The sequence below is a fragment of the Magallana gigas genome, chromosome 3, assembly GCF_963853765.1.
Source record: "Magallana gigas chromosome 3, xbMagGiga1.1, whole genome shotgun sequence".
Lineage (NCBI taxonomy): Eukaryota > Metazoa > Mollusca > Bivalvia > Ostreida > Ostreidae > Magallana > Magallana gigas.
Genome location: NC_088855.1, coordinates 25,657,671 through 25,677,681, shown reverse-complemented (window position 1 = coordinate 25,677,681; position 20,011 = coordinate 25,657,671). Strand labels below are relative to the sequence as shown.

Below are 20,011 nucleotides of genomic sequence, written 5' to 3'. Positions count from 1 at the left end.
GAAAAAATAAAAACAAATTGGTAATCTTCAAGTACCAAAGATGTTTAAAATATATAAAACAAAAGACAGTATTCTTCCGATTTCTCGGTATTAAAGACTAAAAATTCGAGTCTATTATTTTAATATAGTAGTATAGAAGTCCCTTTTCTAACAGGATGATTTTATAGTCATATCACATGTTGAGTATTGCAGTCCTCAAAAAGATCCTTTACAATTGTTTATATATGGGATATTAAGCTACATCAAACTCTGAACCTTCTTGTGAGGCCGAACAATTGTCCTGGAGCCAAAGTCTTAACAATTATAAAGAATCATCTGGCTGATTAGTTTCTGAGAAGAAGATTTTAAAAGATTTACTCTATATATTCCTATGTAAAACTTTAACACCCCCCCCCTCTAATGTGGCCTCACCCTACCCCCAGGGATCATGATTTTCACAACTTTGAATCTACACTGCCTGAGGATACTTCCACACAAGTTTCAGCTTTCCTGGCTGATTAGTTTCTGAGAAGAAAAATTTTAAATATTTACTCTATATATTCCTATGTAAAACTTCGACCCTTCATTGTGCCCCACCCTACCCCCAGGGATCATGATTTTCACAACTTTGAATCTGCACTACCTGAGGATGCTTCCACATAAGTTTCAGCTTTCCTGGCTGATTAGTTTCCGAGAAGAAGATTTTTAAATATTTACTCTATATATTCCTATTTAAAACATCGACCCCCCATTGTGGCCCCACTCTACATCCAGGGGTCATGAATTTCACAACTTTGAATCTACACTGCCTGAGGATGCTTCCACACAAGTTTCAGCTTTCCTGGCTGATTAGTTTCTGAGAAGAAGATTTTTAAATATTTACTCTATATATTCCTATTTAAAACATCGACCACCCATTGTGGCCCCACTCTACATCCAGGGGTCATGAATTTCACAACTTTGAATCTACACTACCTGAGGATGCTTCCACACAAGTTTCAGCTTTCCTGGCCGATTAGTTTCTGAGAAGAAGATTTTTAAAGATTTACTCTATACATTCCTATGTAAAACTTCGACTCCCTTTGTGGCCCCACACTACCCCCAGGGATCATGATTTTCACAACTTTGAATCTGCACTACCTGAGGATGCTTCCACATAAGTTTCAGCTTTCCTGGCTGATTAGTTTCTGAGAAGAAGATTTTCAAAGATTTACTCTATATATATATTCCTATGTAAAACTTCGACCCCCCCCCCCCCTTCATTGTGGCCCCACTCTACCCCCGGGGGTCATGATTTTCACAACTTTGAATCTACACTATCTGATGATGCTTTCACACAAGTTTCAGCTTTCCTGGCTGATTAGTTTCTGAGAAGAAGATTTTTAAAGATTTACTCTATATATTCCTATGTAAAACTTCGACCCCCCATTGTGGCCCCACCCTACCCCCAGGGATCATGAATTTCACAACTTTGAATCTACACTACTTGAGGATGCTTCCACACAAGTTTCAGCTCTCCTGGCTGATTAGTTTCTGAGAAGAAGATTCTTAAAGATTTACTTTATATATTCCTATGTAAAACTTTGACCCCCCATTGTGGCCCCACCCTATCCCCCGGGGTCATGATTTTCACAACTTTGAATCTACACTACCTGAGGATGCTTCCACACAAGTTTCAGCTTTCCTGGCTTCCTGGTTCTTGAGAAGATTTTTGAAAATTTCTCGAAATTGTTCATTAATTTCTAATTATATCCCCTTGAAAACGGGTGTGACCCTTAATTTTCAAAACTCTGAATCCCCTTTGCCTAAGGATGATTTGTGCCAAGTTTGGTTGAAATTGGCCCAGTAGTTCTTGAGAAGATGTTGAAAATGTGAAAAGTTTACGGACAGACGGATGACCGACAAAATGTGATCAGAATAGCTCACTTGAGCTTTCAGCTCAGGTGAGCTAAAAACGATGTGAGGGTAACCGACAATAAAATAAATAAAATATACCTACTTGTCATTGATATTTACATTTATTTTATGTTACAATATAACTTGCATAAAAGCACATTTTCATAATAAATGATATACATGTTCTTAAATTTAATTTCAAACATCGATTTGGCCATGAACAATTTCATTAATTTCTTTAAACAAAACAGATTATTGTATAATGTTGTATATGAAGTGCTTTTGTTTAACTTACTGCCTTTAGGAAGTACATGTACATGCTACGTACAAGTTTGAAGAGAAAATATCATATGTTAATATTTAATTATTACTTTTGCTTATAATATGTTTTATGGTGCTACAGACAGACGGACGGACTGACGACGGACAACGGGTGATCAGAAAAGCTCACTTGAACCTTCGGTTCAGTTGAGCTAAAAAGGGTAGTAAAATAAAATAGCTAGATAAATCCCTGCTATTTTCATTCATCCTTACATATAACCATTACAATACAGAACCAGAATATTCAAACAATACCTTCATTCATCACAGTGTTTTTTTCAAAATATAGATCGTCACACTGACAAAGTTTAAGTTGGGTTTCCAACATAACAAAAACAGCACTAAAATGACATATATACCTTTAAAGGGGCATGGTCACGATTTTGGTCAAAAATTATTTTTTTGATTTTAATGTTTACTATGCTTTAGTAAGGCATTTTTAATAGGCAACCAAAATTTGAGTGTCATTTGATGAGTTATAAGCGAGTTACAGAGCTTACAATTATTCACTTTGTAAACAAAGCGTTTGTTTACATTTCGAATGTTGAAGTGAAAATTCCAGTTTTAGACCTACCACAAATGTGTAAATCGTTAGGAACTGTTTATTTATGCTTTAAAGGAATAATAAGATAGACAAACCAGCTTTAAACAGATTTTTTACTGGTATATTGAACCTATGTAAACAAAAACAGGGCACGAGCCTTGTTTACATGACAAAGAATTGTGAGCCCTGTATCTTGCTTAAAACTCGACGACTGGCACCCAAATTTCATTTGCTCATTAGAAATGCATTTCTAAAGCATTGCAAATAATAAAAACAGAAAAATAAAATTTGACTAAAATCGTGACCATGCCCCTTTAAGATTTATTTATGATATATGATATTGTACTTTTGTTGTTTAGGAATATCTAGGTGCAAAGGATTTCTTTGTTCTTTGTTCTTTGCATAACTCACCAACATATGATGAGGTAGTGGTGGTCGTCACACTTAGAGCTTGTACAGAGGATGTAGGAATACTGGCCAATATTTGACTAGATGTAGACATAGGAGAAGATGTGGCTATGATCTGCTGCCCAGTGGAAGTCTGAACAATTTGTATGAAACCAGCTACAAAAAAAGAGAACTTGTGCAAGAAATAAAAAAATCAATGGAAGTTGACTGAACATTGTTTTTCGAATTTAAGGTAGACCCTGTTTTTTTTTTTAGAAATTTGTGTCAAACCAAACTTTTTTAAAAATTTGAAAAGTTAAAACAACCTATAAACTTACAACAGAGCCAAAAATATTTATACCTTAGCACGTTTGTTTAACAGCCAAATTTTAACACAAGGAAGCAGAATCTAATAATTTATTAAACAAGAGGCCAATGAGCCACATTGCTCACCTGAGCAACACTAAACATAGTAAAATCAGCTGTATGAAGTCATATTAAAAATATCAGGACAGCGAATGAGTAAAATAGTCCTGTATCAAAAGATTTTCAAAATTTTCCACAGATGAGCCTCTTTTGTAACTAGATGATTTTATAGTCATATCATATATCAAGCATTGCAAATCTACAAAATTATGAATTCAATTTTTCTTGCAGGTTTGTTGGAGTAGAGAAGATAGTTGTTAAACATTATATGCATTATCCATTATGGCCCTGCCCTATTATCAAAACCGATATTCCAGGGGACATGAAATTATAATTTTAGTAGAAAACTTACTGGTTAACTTAATTATTAAGTCAGTTTTTCTTACACATGTGTAAACGTAGAGAAGAAGATTTTTTAACATATGCATTAACAATATATTGCCATGTTGTCAGTTGTATCACATCAAATGATGTGAATAATCATGTTAATAAACAGGGTTCGACATTAACCTTAGTCCGTTAGTCACAGACTAATTGATTTTGAGTCGGACTAACAAAATTTCTGTCTAATCAGTCCGGTTGGACTAATAAAAAAATCTGCTTAAAAAATGTGTAAATTATCGATGTTGCAAAGCCACGGCAATATTGTCGACAACTTCCTGGAAAACGCTGAGTTTATTTTTACAGTAAATTGATATATGATACATTTTGGTGATTATAGAGTTACCAAGTGAAAACAACAGAGGTATGCAGGATGTTATGGGTGATTTGATAATTTTTTTGCCCTAAGGGTATAGGTAACGAGCACATATGTTCACAACAACCCTGGCTTCGATAGAGACGCTTAGGTGTTTAAAAAAAATAAACTGAGAGGTGAAAGGAAATTTCTTGTTGTTTAATTTAAATGAATTGTGTTTAAATCATTTGTCTTAAATTACTTATTATTTATACCTGATTTTTAAAGAACTTAAATAACAAAAAGAACATGGTAGCTCAACGCCCTGATCTATTGCACAGATCTATTTTTAACATCTGTAATGGCGGCTTCTACCATGTACACGGAGATAGTGAATACGCAGCTTCTTGCTATGTACTGAATAGTACAATACAACTAAGCCAGTGATTAACCTGTAAGAAAAAAACATCAAAAAATTCCTTGTGATGTATGATACCCACCCCTTCTTACAAATTCTAATAAAAACAGTGTTTTTTATTAGACAAAATACGGTAATGCATTTCATTTATTTTTGACGGACTAATAAAATTGCCTGCGGACTAGTTAAAGTTAACAGACACTAGTCCGGCAGGACTAATGCATAAAAAAGTTAGTGTCGACCTCTGATAAATTAAATAGAAAGAAGATACACGCTTTGAAGAAAAGTTAAAACTAGGTTCTTACGTCATGAGCTATATCATAAAGCTACGTTCATGACTTCTTGAAGAGACCTTGACAAACTGATCGCACATTAAATAATATCCATTATATTACCCCATCGATTTCAAAAAGAGTAATTAGTTATTTTATTGAAAACAAGAGATGTTTGTGAAACACTTATGCCCCCTCCCTTGGAAACATCCACAAAGAAAATGAACGTTAACTGCAAATATTTGAAGTTTGTCATTATCATGATAAACCTGTATACCAAATTTCATTTCAATATGTTCATCCTCTGCAAAGAAAATGAGCGGAAACTGCAAACATCTGGAATTTTTCTACGTCCAAGGGCCATAACTCTGTTGAAAATTGCTCGATCGTACCCATGATAAACCTGTATACCAAATTTCATTTCAATATGTTTATCCTCTGCGAAGAAAATGAGCGGAAACTGTTGGTGCACTGACAGACAGACAGCAACAAAGCAATATGTCCTCCCTTTTTCGAAGGGGGACATAAAAATGGAAATAAATGTAATTTAGAGCATTCAGGCCAATTTTTATAGAGCACTAAATTATGAAATTCTACAAGAACGCCAATGATCTAGAAATGACGTTGCTAGCGTGAGGCGACTAACCTTGCTTCACACTCAACAAAATATATTATCTTCAGAAGTATTTATCATAATGCATTATAAATTTCAGATCTGAACTGAATTAGGTATAAATCTCAAAGCACAAGTTTTTGTGACTTTACGTGGATTTTTCACAATTTTATTGCATCTGTGACATTACTTTTGGATCAACCCTCGTATGTGGAACTCTTCTGTGTATGGAGGCATATTTCTTCACATCTCATAGCATACCATAGCATAGCAAAACATATATCATTAGCCCCTTCATTTCAATTTCTCATTGCATAGCATATAAATCTCATATCATATCATTAAAATGGCATAGCATAGCATGAAATTGTAAAAGGATATGCATGATCTGACTGTATATGGCCATATTGGCCTACCCTAGAGCCTGGGACTTTGACCCAGGGACCATGAATTTCACAATTTTGGAAGAGGGCTTAATGGACATCATAACTATGCATTCAGTTTTTCCTCACATGAGTAGGAGTGGAGAAGAAGATTTTTGAAAATTTGGCTTTAAAAAAAAAAAAACTAGGCCCACCTGCGGTCCCTTGGGGGTGGTAGAGCCCTGAATTTCACAATTTAGATTTCTCTTACCATAGAGATCCTTCAAACCAAAAATGGTAACAATTGGCCTTGTAGTTTTCAAGAAGAAGTTAAAAATGTAAAATTGTTAAGGCACAACGCACGGCGACAGATTAAGACCAATTGCAATAGGTCACCTTGAGTGACACAGGTGACCTAAATATATTATTAAATCAATACATTTTCACTATATGGCCATATTGGCCCCACCGTAGGGCCTGGACCCCTGACCGAAGGGCGTTGAATATCCAAAGTTTGGTAGAGGCATCCTTGATCATAACCATGAGCTTAGTTTCTCAGCTGAATGTCCAGAAGTAGAACAAGAGGCCCATGGGCCACATCGCTCACCTGAGGAACAATAGGTATGATAAAATCAGCTCAATGGAGTCATAACACAAACTATCTGGACAATGTACAATAATTCATGTAAATCCTGTATAAATAAAATCCATTTTCCCCTGGATATTCTTATGTTTATAATCATTAGTCCCTTTTCTAACAGGATGATTTTATAGTCATATCATATGTTGAGTATTGCAGTTCTAAAAAAGATCCCTAACAATAGTTTATATATGGGATATAAACGTACATCAAACTCTGAACCTTCTCGTGAGGCCAAAGAATTGTCCTGGGGCCAAAGTCTTAACAATTATAAAGAATGCTGATTAGTTTCTGAGAAGATTTTTAAAGATATACCCTATATATTCCTATGTTAAACTTTGACCCCCCCCCCCCCATTGGGGCCCCACCCTACCCCTGGGATCATTATTTTCACAACTTTGAATCTACACTACCTGAGGATGCTTCCACACAAGTTTCGGCTTTCCTGGCTGATTAGTTTCTGAGAAGAAGATTTTTAAAGATTAACTTTATATATTCCTATGTAAAACATCGACCTCCCATTGTGGCCCAAACCTACCCCCAGGAGTCATGATTTTCAGAAATTTGAATCTACACTACCTGAGGATGCATCCACACAAGTGTCAGCTTTCCTGGCCGATTAGTTTCTGAGAAGAAGATTTCTAAAGATTTACTCTATATATTCATTTGTTAAACTTCGACCCCCCCCCCCCCCCCCATTGTGGCCCCATCCTCAGGTGAGCTAAAAAGGTTAAGTTTACAATTCAATAAGTTGGTTTCTGGAAGAACAGATTTTGAAAATTTTCGTAATAAATATTGACATTTTTTTCTACTTGTTTAATCTTTAGCTTTTAAGATCTGTGTACATACATAGAATTGTGAGCAAATCTCTGTATCTTGCTTATAATTCGAAGCTTAACACTCAAATATGGTTAGTAAATAGAAATTGTAAACAATTAAACACAAGAAACATGCACTACATGTATAACAAATAAAGAACACAATTTATTTTTTCGAAATGAATCATATATATATACATGTATATACCTACATATTTCCGTAAGCGATATCAAACTCTATTTAAACTGAATAAACTAGAGAAAATGCCGAGCATCTCAACAAAACCTTTTGCATTAATCTACCATTACGCAAAAGATAATGCCGAATTACCGATAGAATGAATTGTATTTCAGTACTTTTTTTATACATCAGATTTTGCTTAATTTGCGCAGGTAAACAATTAACGTAACTGTTTGATTTATTGAAGTCTCTGTTTGATTTGATAAAAATCACGAAATACAGACGATAGTCTCCAGGTTACAAAGCATAAATAATGAAAACGAAACGAAAATCAGAACAAGCTAACACCAACGTCATGTGTGAAAACTGTCAACGCATTGAAATATTTAGCCTCAATTTACTTCACAAAATCAGCACCAATATATTTTTCATGTTTCAAAATTTCCCGAACTGTTGCACAACAAGCAAATTCATCATAGTCAGATCGATCCTTTTTCGTATAATGTCATGGCTGCTTTAAACAAAGAACCTCGTTTTAGAAGTATGGAATACGAGTCTTGGTAAAATGGGTATGCAAACCCGGGCCGTGGCAAAATAAATGCCGGGGCAGATCGCCAATCGGCAATTCCAAATATGCATTATTTTGCAGCAATATCTACAGCGAATACAAATATACTAGTCCATCAAATATCCTGAAATTTTAATGAGATTGGCAGATTAATAACTGCCAATCTTTTGTTTTGCCCAAGCCAAGTCTTGCCTACCCATTTTACCGGATGCCGAACCCGAAGCTATTAAAATGATTGAAACACGCCTTTCCTTTATTATTATTTTCGTAATAACTTAGATTTGAAACAAAATTACCCCTTAATTTTTGCAATTTATATTTTCCTTCCCATAAGGATAATTTATGTTAAACTACGTTGAATTTGCCTTGGTAGTTCTTGAGAAGAAGATTTTTAAAAATGCACCCCCCTTTTTCTACAGTTTCAAGGTTTTCTCCGCTTTGAATACAGATCGGACTTTTATTTTTGCAATTTATATTCGCCCTCCCATAAGGATGCTTTGTGCCAAATTTGGTTGAAATTGGATAAGAAGTTTTAGAGAAGAAGTTCAAAAAAAAGTTTACAGACGGACGGACGGATGACAGACAAAATGTGATCAGAATAGCTCACTTGAGCTTTCAGCTCAGGTGAGCTAAAAAGGGATTTATAAAATTTGCACCAATTTGTATCAAAAATTTAAGGACAGTTTGATGCCAGATAAAAAATAATCAGAAAATCTCATATGACAAAATTTTATGATTATCTATGACAATTAGCAACATAACACAAAGAACAAGAACAACATCATTTAATGGAGGTTGTATCAAACCTAACATTACCTGGTAATTGAGAGAGTTGCCCAGCAGGAATCATGAGACGTGCTCCTTGATCTGTTTGCTGGATGTGAACAGTAAGAGGCTGCTGAACTCCAGTCTGTCCAACTAAATAATTTAAAACATAGTGTTACATTCAATTGATACTGTACAGTTTCATCAATGAATTCAAAAATATAGTAATATTTCATTTTCATACAGTGGAATCATTAGAATTCGTGGTGGCTCAATTTTCGGGGTATTCGTGGGTAGCCCTCGCCCACAAATTTAAATCCACAACAAGAACAATTTTAAACAGAGTTATCTTTGTTGCTAAAACGGTAACCGATGCATCCACAAAATTACAGCTCCACGAATGAGCAAAAAAGTCAGAATCCACGAAAATTGTTCCCCACGAATTTAAATGATTCCACAGTATTACATGACTGCTTGCCTGACTGAGCCTGAACTTTGCTTGTTGACAGTGAACTAGTGGCAGGTAAAGCACTTAGACCTGGAGTTTGTATGTTCTTAATGGGAACTCCATTTGCTGGAAAATAAACAGATACATCAAGACACATGACTTATCATCAAAGCAAAAATAGCCTGAAAAGATTTTTAAACATTTTTCCTATGTATTTCTATGTTAAACTTTGAAGCCCGCCTGGGGCCCCAGTTTTGGTCTGGGGGTCATGATTTTTTACAATTTCAAATCTTCACTATTTATACAAGCTTTTGTGTAAATATTTGCATTTCTGATGCAGTGTTTCTTGAGAAGAAGATTTTAGAGACATGCTCTATACTCACTGTTTCGCAAATATCTCCTTTTAACAAGAGGCCCAGGGGCCACATCGCTCACCTGAGCAACAATAGCCTTTACTCTGATCAAATTAGCATTACAATATCAAAATCAAAATCTCTTGACAACCAAGTACAGAAGATCTTGCTAAAAAAATTAATATAAAAAAAAAATCTGCCAATTTTTTTCACATACACATATTTTTATGGTTAATACCAAGTCCCTTTTGTTGTTGTACCTGTAAGAAGATTTTTTTCCATTTCCAATGTAACAGATTTTGTCTATGTATCATTATGTAAAAATTCATCCCCCCCATTGTGGCCCAACCCTACCCCTGTGTGATTTAAACAAACTTGAATTTACACTATCTAAGGATGCTTCCACTCCAATTTGAGCTTTTCTGTGCTAATGGTTTTTGAGAAGGATATTTTAAAAAGATTTTCTCTATGTATTATTATGTAAAAATTCATCCCCCCATTGTGACCCCACCCTATCCCTTGGAACTATGAATTTTGGTTGAAATCGGCCCAGTGGTTCTGGAGAAGAAGATGAAAATGTGAAAAGTTTACAACAACGACAACGCCAACAGACAACGGACAAATTTTGATCAGAAAAGCTCACATTAGCTTTCAACTCAGGTGAGCTAAAAAGAGTTTAGCCCTTTATGTAAACTAGAACTGTCCTAATGGGACTAATACCCCCGCTAGGCTAATTTCAAATGGGACAAATAATTGAATTGAATAATAAAGGTTTGGAACACATACAAAAAAAATTACTAGAATTGTAAAAAAAAAATAAAAATTAGTTAACAAAGAAAAATTAAAATCAAAATTATCAGAATTTCACTGTAAATACATATCTATAACAGTAATACATTTACAAATGTATGTATTTGATGATATATTTTTTTTAATTTAATTGATTTAAAGAAAAACCAACAAAATGACAATAACCCCTCCCTTTGCAGTGAATAGAAATACCGGTAGCAAAGCAATGCTCTTCTGTTGATAAAACTTTCAATATCTTTCTAATAAGAGTCTTGACAGATGCAATTATTTGTTTCAAATTTTCCTCACTTTCTCCTTTGGCACAATGGAACTCCATATCAGAAAATTGATCCCATAGCACTATGATTTTCTTTGATGAGCTTGTTAAATTTAATAAACTCCCAAAACATTACCATTATTACCATACTATGTAAAAATATGAAAAAAAGAAAATTTAATATTACAAACAATTCTAAAATTGCCAAAACACTACAATCATATCAGTGATTTTGAATTTCATTTAAATTAATGTCCAATAGGGTCACTTCATCAATTTAGTTGACTAATAAATTTAAACAACTTCTAAAAATAGTTTAACTTCTTTATTAATAATGATATTATTTATTTCCTTATAATGATAGACACTTTTGGTTTACATGAAACAGTTTTAAAATAGCTCCAAAACCATCACCCATTTTACAGATTATCAATTTCCCCTAAACACATGCTCCATCTGAACCATGGCTCAGATAATGGCTCCCTTGGGACAAATGAATTCAGCCACACTTGTCTTTGATGTTCTTATTAGCTCCTAAGAATTTATCATTGACAGACAAAAAGTTTGCATTGTCAGTTGATAGAATACTTATAAAAAATAATTTTTATTTATTAATTAAGACATAAAGACAAAAAACTCCATCTGGATGTATTTATTTAAATATATTTCAGAGTGTTTTCTATTAATTAATTAATAAAATCTGTAAGGATTACCTCCCTTACTTTTCAACATTAGTGTACAATAGATAGAATAAGGAAAATGATAACTGTCATAAAATCATTAAATCTTGTCTGATCTTAAAAAACAAATTGCAGGTGCACATCTTCAGATGGTGTTCAACATATGTACAAATTTTCAAACTGTTCCATGCAGTAATAAAAAATTCTATAGGGGGGACAAAGTTGCGTCTACAGACAGACAGACGGACAGGGTGAAACCAATATACCCCCCTAAACTACGTTTGCGGGGGTATAACAATTTACAACCCCCTTTCCATAATGATGCTTTGTACCAAGTTGGGTTTTGAAGACGCAGTACGCAAAAAAGTAAATTTGGGAGCATGAAATTCCGGTACTGGCTGATTTAAACTGAGGCGAATTGTGTGGGGACCCCTCTTTGGAAAAATTTCTTAAATGAATAGATTGAATTTCATAATTGGAAAATTCATTACTTCCATATGTGCAATCTCTGCGAAGAAAATGAACAGAAACTATTCACTGGTGGACTGACCGACCGACCGACAGCAGCAAAACAATATACCCTCCCTTCTTCAAAGGGGGCCATAAAAAATGTTAACGCACGACTACAGACTAAGACCATTGGCAATAGGTCATCTGAGTGACTCAGGTGATCTAAAAAGCTCACAAGCTTTCAGCTCAGGTGAGCTGAACACCCATGAACAGTACTCGTACTTGATAAATACCTGATTTTTTTCCCTAGTCAATTGCTTCGTTTGATTTTATTTACCTGTTTCGGTCTTTAGGCCAGTTTGAACAGGTGAATCAGGACTTGATCTTCCAGTAGCAGAGGGAGAAGCTCTTCCAGTCTTAAATCACAAATTAATCAACAAAATGACAAAATGCCATCTGATTCATAGCTGTATGTACTGGACTGACATGAAAGAAACAAATCCAGAATAAACATGTATGTGCAAAATCTTCAAGAAAAATATTTAACAAGGGCACCACTAAGGGGAGCATCCCCTCGCGACATGAATTATTTTGTGGGGGATGCATTATTTAGGAATATAGTCATGCAAATGTAATTGAGGAGACCAAATTGTACTAAACCCTACTGCAAAAAGTTTTTTTCTTCCCTTTACTAGGTCTAAATCCAACATGCTGTCAATATTTTGATGGACATTTTTTCTCACTACATTGTTAGTAATAAATATAATTTCTTTTCTGTTTTTTGTAAATAAATTAAAAATAGGTAATCAGCAATTATAGAGCTCATAGTGGCAGACATCACATTTATGAGACCACCTTTATCATATTATATGATATTCATAGTTAATGATCTTTACTAAAATATTGTAAAAAGTAGGGTGGTTTGGCATAATAGTCATTTAATTTCATATCATACAATAACATATTGTATAATGTGATATTTAATTTTGTTATATATAATATTGTACCATATCATACAAGAGGCCCATGGGCCACATCGCTCACCTGAGGAACAATAGGTATGATAAAATCAGCTTAATGGAGTCATTATACAAACTATCTGGACAATGTACAATAATACATGTAGATCCTGTATGAATAAAATCCATTTTCCCCTGGATATTCTTATGTTTATAATCATTAGTCCCCTTTCTGACAGGATGATTTTATAGTCATATTTGCAGTTCTCAAAAAGATCCTTAACAATAGTTTATATATCGGATATAAACGTACATCAAACTCTGAACCTTCTCGTGAGGCCAAAGAATTGTCCTGGGGCCAAAGTCTTAATAATTATAAAGAATCATCTGGCTGATTAGTTTCTGAGAAAAATTTTAAAGATTTACCCTATATATTCCTTTGTTAAACTTTGACCCCCCATTGTGGCCCCACCCTACCCCTGAGGATCATGATTTTCACAACCTTGAATCTACACAACCTGAGGATGCTTTCACACAAGTTTCAGCTTTCCTGGCTGATTAGTTTTTGAGAAGAAGATTTTTAAATATTTACTCTGTTTATTCCTATGTAAAACATCGACCTCCCATTGTGACCCAAACCTATCCCCAGGGGTCGTGATTTTTACAAATTTGAATCTACACTACTTGAGGATGCTTCCACACAAGTGCCAGCTTTCCTGGCTAATTAGTTTCTGAGAAGAAGATTTTTAAAGATTTTCTCTATATAATCATATGTAAAACTTCGATCCCCCATTGTGGCCCCAACCTACCCCCAGGGGTTATTATTTTCACAACTTTGAATCTACACTACCTGAGGATGCTTCCACACAAGTTTCAGCTTTGCCGGCTGATTAGTTTCTGAGAAGAAGATTTTTAAAGATTTACTCTATATATTCATATGTTAAACTTCGATCCCCCATTGTGGCCCCACCCTACCCCCGGGGGTCATGATTTTCACAACTTTGAATTTACACTACCTGAGGATGCATCCACACAAGTTTCAGCTTTCCTGGCTGATTTGTTTCTGAGAAGCAGATTTTTAAAGATATACTGTATATATTCCTATGTAAAACTTCGATCCCCCATTGTGGCCCCACCCTACCCCAGGGGGTCATGATTTTCATAACTATGAATCTACACTACCTGAGGATGCATCCACACAAGTGTCAGCTTTCCTGGCTGATTAGTTTCTGAGAAGAAGATTTTTAAAGATATACTGTATATATTCCTATGTAAAACTTCGACCCCCCCCCCCCATTGTGGCCCCACCCTCAGGTGAGCTAAAAAGATTAAGTTTACAATACAATAAGAAGAAAAGACTTTGAACATTTTCTTAATAAATATTGACAAATTTTTTACTTTTTTAATCTTTAGTTTTTAAGATATGTGTACAAACATAGAATTGTGAGCAAATCTTTGTATCTTGCTTATAATTCGAAGCTTAACACTCAAATATGGTTAGTAAATAGAAATTGTAAACAATTAAACACAAGAAACATGCACTATAACAAATAAAGAACACAATTTATTTTTTCGAAATGAATCATATATATATATATATACATGTATATACCTACATATTTCCGTCAGCGATATCAAACTCTATATACTGAATAAACTCGAGAAAATGTCGAGCATCTCAACAAAATCTATTGCATTAATCTACCATTACGCAAAAGAAAATGCCGAATTACCGATAGAAGGAATTGTATTTCAGTACCCCTACATCAGATTTTGCTTAATTTGCGCAGGTAAACAGTTAACTGTTTGATTTACCGAAGTATCTGTTTGAATTGATACGTAAAAATCACGAAATACCTGTAGACGATAGTTTCCAGGTTTAAAAGCGTAAATAATGAAAACGAAACGAAAATCCGAACAAGCTAACACCAACACACTTGTTTGATCCTTGTTGGAACAATTAGAAAATTAATTAATAAACAATAAAAACAGAGGGAAATGCACTTTAGTACGTTGTTAATGCATCAGATTTTATCATTTTCGCAGGTAAACATTTACCGAAGTCTATGTTCCAAATACAAGGCGATTGTTTCCCAAGTTAAAAAGCAAAATGAAACGAAAAAATGAAAACAAGCTAAAACCAACATCACAAGTGAAAATGACAACGCGTTGAAATATTTAACCATAATTTACTTCACAATAATCGGCACCAATGTTATTTCCATGTTCGCACGTGAACTGTTGCACAACAAACTGCCAGCTTCAAACAAAGAACCTCGTTTTCGAGATGCGGTAGACTGGCGATGCCTGTCATAAGACCAGTCTATCGCAATGAATTGCCAGTCTACGATATATGGAATAACGAGCCATTCTTTATAAGTATTTTCGCAATTATCTCAAATTTGGAACAGAAATCGCCTATAATTTTTGCAATTTATATTTTCCTTTCCCTAAGGATGATTTATGCTAAATTACGTTAAGATTAACTCGGTAGTTCTTGAGAAGAAGATTTTTAAAAATGCACCCCCCTTTTTCTACAGTTTCAAGGTTTTCTCCGCTTTGAATACAGATCGGACTTTTATTTCTGCAATTTATATTCGCCCTCCCATAAGGATGCTTTGTGCCAAATTTGGTTGAAATTGGATAAGCGGTTTTAGAGAAGAAGTTCAAAATGTAAAAAGTTTACAGACGGACAGACGGACAGACAGACGGACAGACGGACGGACGGACGGACGACGGACAAAATGTGATCAGAATAGCTCACTTGAGCTTTCAGCTCAGGTGAGCTAATGATACAATATTGTAGGACATACACCCAAAACTTTCATCAGGTCCGAAAGCCGACGATATAGCATAAGCTTTCCCCCTACTTCGTCTCAGTGAGCTAAGAATCGTTCAGATTTTCGCTAAGTTGTACATTATAAAATTTTAAAAATTATTGTAAATTATAAAATTTATAAAATTATAAAAGACATACACCCAAAACTTTCATCAGGTCCGAAAGCCGACGATATAGCATAAGCTTTCACCCTACTTCGTCTCAGTGAGCTAAGAATCGTTCAGATTTTCGCTAAGTTGTACATTATAAAATTTTAAGTTTGTGAAGTATTAGATGTACATTGATTCATGGTTCATGATAGTTCCACATTTTGGCTGTCATTCACTACAAAATACTCTTTCATGTTTTCATATCAAGATTGAAGCTGATCATGAATTCAAATTGAATGCATACCCGGTTTTTGTGTTATGAGGGTTTATTATAATATTTTCGTACTAAATTTGCAATAAGACACACATTGTCTTCTATATAAATCTAGACTAAAATATTTCATATCCATACAACATGTTATCAAGCGCAAAGATTAGCAGTAAATATGTTTGGCATCGAAATTTATCCACGTTATTCTACATTCTAAAAATTATATTTCTTCGAAAGCTACTTAATATTACTTCCAACTTTTATTTACTTTTAAATTTTTTTCGTTTGTACAAAACTAGCGTAATTTCTGGGGCGCCAACTTTTTAATTTAACACAGGCGGACTGTAGCTGTGGGTTAATAAAAATGTTGCTCTCATAGTAAGCTTCTCTGATATGACAAAATTCTAAAACAATCGAAATACAAGTTATACCTCAGTTCATTTTCTGTTTTAGATAAATACTATAAACGATGGCTTTTCACAGATAAACAAATGCAACATAAAAAATCAAAAATTTTACGTCTATTTGAACAGAACGTTGAAAGTCTATTTAAATCTTGAAAACCTATTGCACTTCCTCATGCTTGATGTTTCTTAACTGTTGATTGAACATCAAGTCGTTTCCCATTTTTTATGCTGAATACAAATCTGAATTTTACGCGACATTCACGCCAGTTTATTTACCAGTTTATATTACCTAGTTCTTATAATGAACATCGAACATGACGAAAACGATCGTCGAATATTACATGAGAATCTTCCTTTATCACAATAATGTACGTAAAGTTATTACGATTATGTTTTATTATTCTGCGCTGCACTGGAACACCCCTGCGAATGTGTTCGGAATGTTTTCTTTATCGTTGCTAAGTATGTAATAAATCCAGAGGTGCTCGAATGAAAGTTCACGAGACTTTACCGTGATTGGTTCAGTTCCTGTGAAATTTCGAGCGGAAGTATAAGTGTTCGGATAATATTCTCAAAATACGTAAGTACTGGTCAATGTTCATATCATGTCCTACTTTGATTTTTTTTAAAACATGAACATCTTTTAAGATGTATGTCTTATTTCACCATCTAGCGTTTAATTAAATTTAATGATGATATTTAGAACAGAGTTATCGTTCGTGTTCAACCACGTGTAGAGTGGTTGAAAATATAAACATTGGGTTGCTAAATAAAATCATAGCCATGTCTGATGCTTGTGGTGTGCAATACTATGTTTAAAAAAAAATAATGGGTGAATGTTTTACATAAAAACTTAGTATATCGAGCCATTTTCAAGGAACATTCTGCATAAAATAGTATAGTCTCTTTCACTATTGATGTTATTACTAGGTCAGGCGCGGATCGAAAATTAATTCATAGGAAGGATCTCTTTTACGCATGTAATTGTTGCAACAGCAGAAAACAAGAGGCCCATGGGCCACATCGCTCACCTGAGGAACAATAGGCATGATAAAGTCAGCTTAATGGAGTCATAATACAAACAATCTGGACAATGTACAATAATACATGTAGATCCTGTATATATAAAATCCATTTTCCCCCTTGGAACTCGGATAGCCCTGATTGCTGCCAATATTTACAAGAGCAGATTTTAGATACCGCTCCTGCACATGTATAGGGACTCAACGTTACGCAGGCAGGGATGTCCGCACACCTACGCAACTCAACAGGTACCAACGTAAACGCAAGCAGGAATGACCGCACACTTGCGCCAACAGCTCAACATCACGCAAGCAGGGAGTGCCGCACACTTGCGCCAGAACACCAGCAGAGATGACCATTTAATAGTGCTCCGCCACAACCACCACAAGCAAGTATGACCGCACACTTGTATTAATGCGATACAGGGCAGGAAAGAGCGCACACTCTGTATCATAGATTAGAAAACATGAAGATTAGATAGAGCAGGGGTGTCCACACACTCAATCTATCCGTACCTGTTCAAGTTTCACCCCAAACAGTCGCACATTGTAATGCAAGAGACACTGTCCCTATATATGTGCTGGCCTTAAATAATTCATAGTATCTAAAAATTGGAAATCAAAAATAAACAAACTAATCCGGCCTAACCCAAAACTACTTATGCAGAACAACTTATATACATTGAATATTTATTATTGTATAAAAATAATCATCACAACTAGACACGATCTCGTTGCGAGCAACGAATGGGTCTTCCGTCCGATTTTTGAATAGATTAGATTAAATTTATCACTTCAAAGATAAAATCGTAGATCTAAGCGAAAAATAGTAAAAAAAAAAAATTGCGGCAATCGGGGCTTGAACCCGGGTCACCTGGGCCATGTCCACGACTCTATCGACTGAGCTACTCAGACTCTCGCTTCAGAATTTCGACGCTAATTTCTCGAGAATGCCTGAATTACCCGAAAGCACCTTGTTGCGAGCAACAAGTGGGTCTTTCGTTTGATTTTGAATTGATAGGGTTCAATTAAACTGTTGACATTTGGTACGATTTACTATAATATTAACTTCCTTTTAAACTAATTTTCAACCTACACTGCGAAATGCAGATTTCCGGAAAACGTCATTTTTAAACTTCAATATCTCCGCAATGCGTTGTCCGATTTTAAAACGGTTTTTAGTTTTGTATTCAGTACAAAAATGTCAACAAAACGCATATGCTTTAAAATTCCAAAAATCGAAATATTAGAATAACTTCCGGTGACGACCGGAAGTGACTGACGACCTGCTCATATTAAAATTTGATAAGTTTAAAACATATTCTGATGGAAAAAATTGGTAGATTATTTGATATAAAAATTTTTTAAAACATAATTTTCCAAAAATGCTGTTTGAGCGGACCGGAAGTGACGGACGATCGTAGTTTTACCTGATCGGCCCTAGAAATTCAAAAATCTATCATTCCTGAAACTTTTAATTTTCAACCTTTAATCGTTTTTGCGAAAAAGGGAGGACAATATCACTTTTTACAAAAAGAAATACGAATATAACGGCCGACCGGAAGTGACGTCATCAACAAAAATGTACATGATAAAAGACCTTGATATTTTGTATTATTCGTGAAATTTTCATAAAAATCCATTGTTGCATATTTGAGATATTTGAGTTTTAAGAAAAATGTTAAGAAAAAAAAGAATAATAATAGTGAAAAATAGAGAAAAAGAAACCTAACAAAAACAATAGGGTCTTCCGTTGAAAACGGAAGACCCTAATAATTGGTTAACAGTGGATGAATTAATTAAAATAATCAAGAATCAATAAATCAAGGGCAATAACTCAATACAGTAATACAAAAAGATTTTAATGAAAAAAATAGCTGCCTGCCTCAATTTTATAGTCATATCACATGTTGAGTATTGCAGTTTTCAAAAAGATCCTTTTCAATTGTTTTTATATAGGATATTTAGCTGCATCAAACTCTGAACCTTCTTGTGAGGCCGAAGAATTGTCCTGGAGCCAAAGTCTTAACAATTATAAAGAATCATCTTGCTGATCCGTTTCTAAGAAGAAGATTTTTAAAGATTTGCTCTATATATTCCTATGTAAAACTTTAACACCCCCCCCCCCCCAATGTAGCCTCACCCTACCCCCAGGGATCATGATTTTCACAACTTTGAATCTACACTACCTGAGGATACTTCCACACAAGTTTCAGCATTCCTGGCTGATTAGTTTCTGAGAAGAAGATTTTTAAAGATTTACTCTATATATTTCCTATGTAAAACTTCAACCCCCCCATTGTGCCCCACCCTACCGCCAGGGATCATGATTTTCACAACTTTGAATCTACACTGCCTGAGGATGCTTCCACAAAAGTTTCAGCTTTCCTGGCTGAATAGTTTCCGAGAAGAAGATTTTTAAAGATTTACTCTATATATTTCTATGTAAAATTTCAACACCCCCCCCCCCCCCAATGTGGCCTCACCCTACCCCCAGGGATCATGATTCACAACTTTGAATCTACACTACCTGAGGATGCTTCCACACAAGTTTCAGCTTT

General features: G+C 34.8%; 1 protein-coding gene across 9 annotated transcripts in view; it reads right to left on the bottom strand.

Annotated features, from left to right (window-relative positions):
- The window catches only part of LOC105331446 (helicase domino), a 190,575-nt gene that overhangs the window by 93,597 nt on the left and 76,967 nt on the right, over window positions 1–20,011 (bottom strand). For 8 of the 9 annotated variants that reach the window (XM_034482479.2, XM_034482483.2, XM_066079068.1 and 5 more), the window contains 4 exons: window positions 12,201–12,279; window positions 9,345–9,440; window positions 8,918–9,019; window positions 3,152–3,304 (listed from right to left, as the gene is read on the bottom strand). In XM_034482479.2, coding sequence (XP_034338370.2) covers window positions 3,152–3,304; window positions 8,918–9,019; window positions 9,345–9,440; window positions 12,201–12,279 — 430 coding nt within the window. The remainder of the gene's footprint in view (window positions 1–3,151; window positions 3,305–8,917; window positions 9,020–9,344; window positions 9,441–12,200; window positions 12,280–20,011) is intronic. The other variant, XM_034482486.2, reaches the window with a different exon arrangement.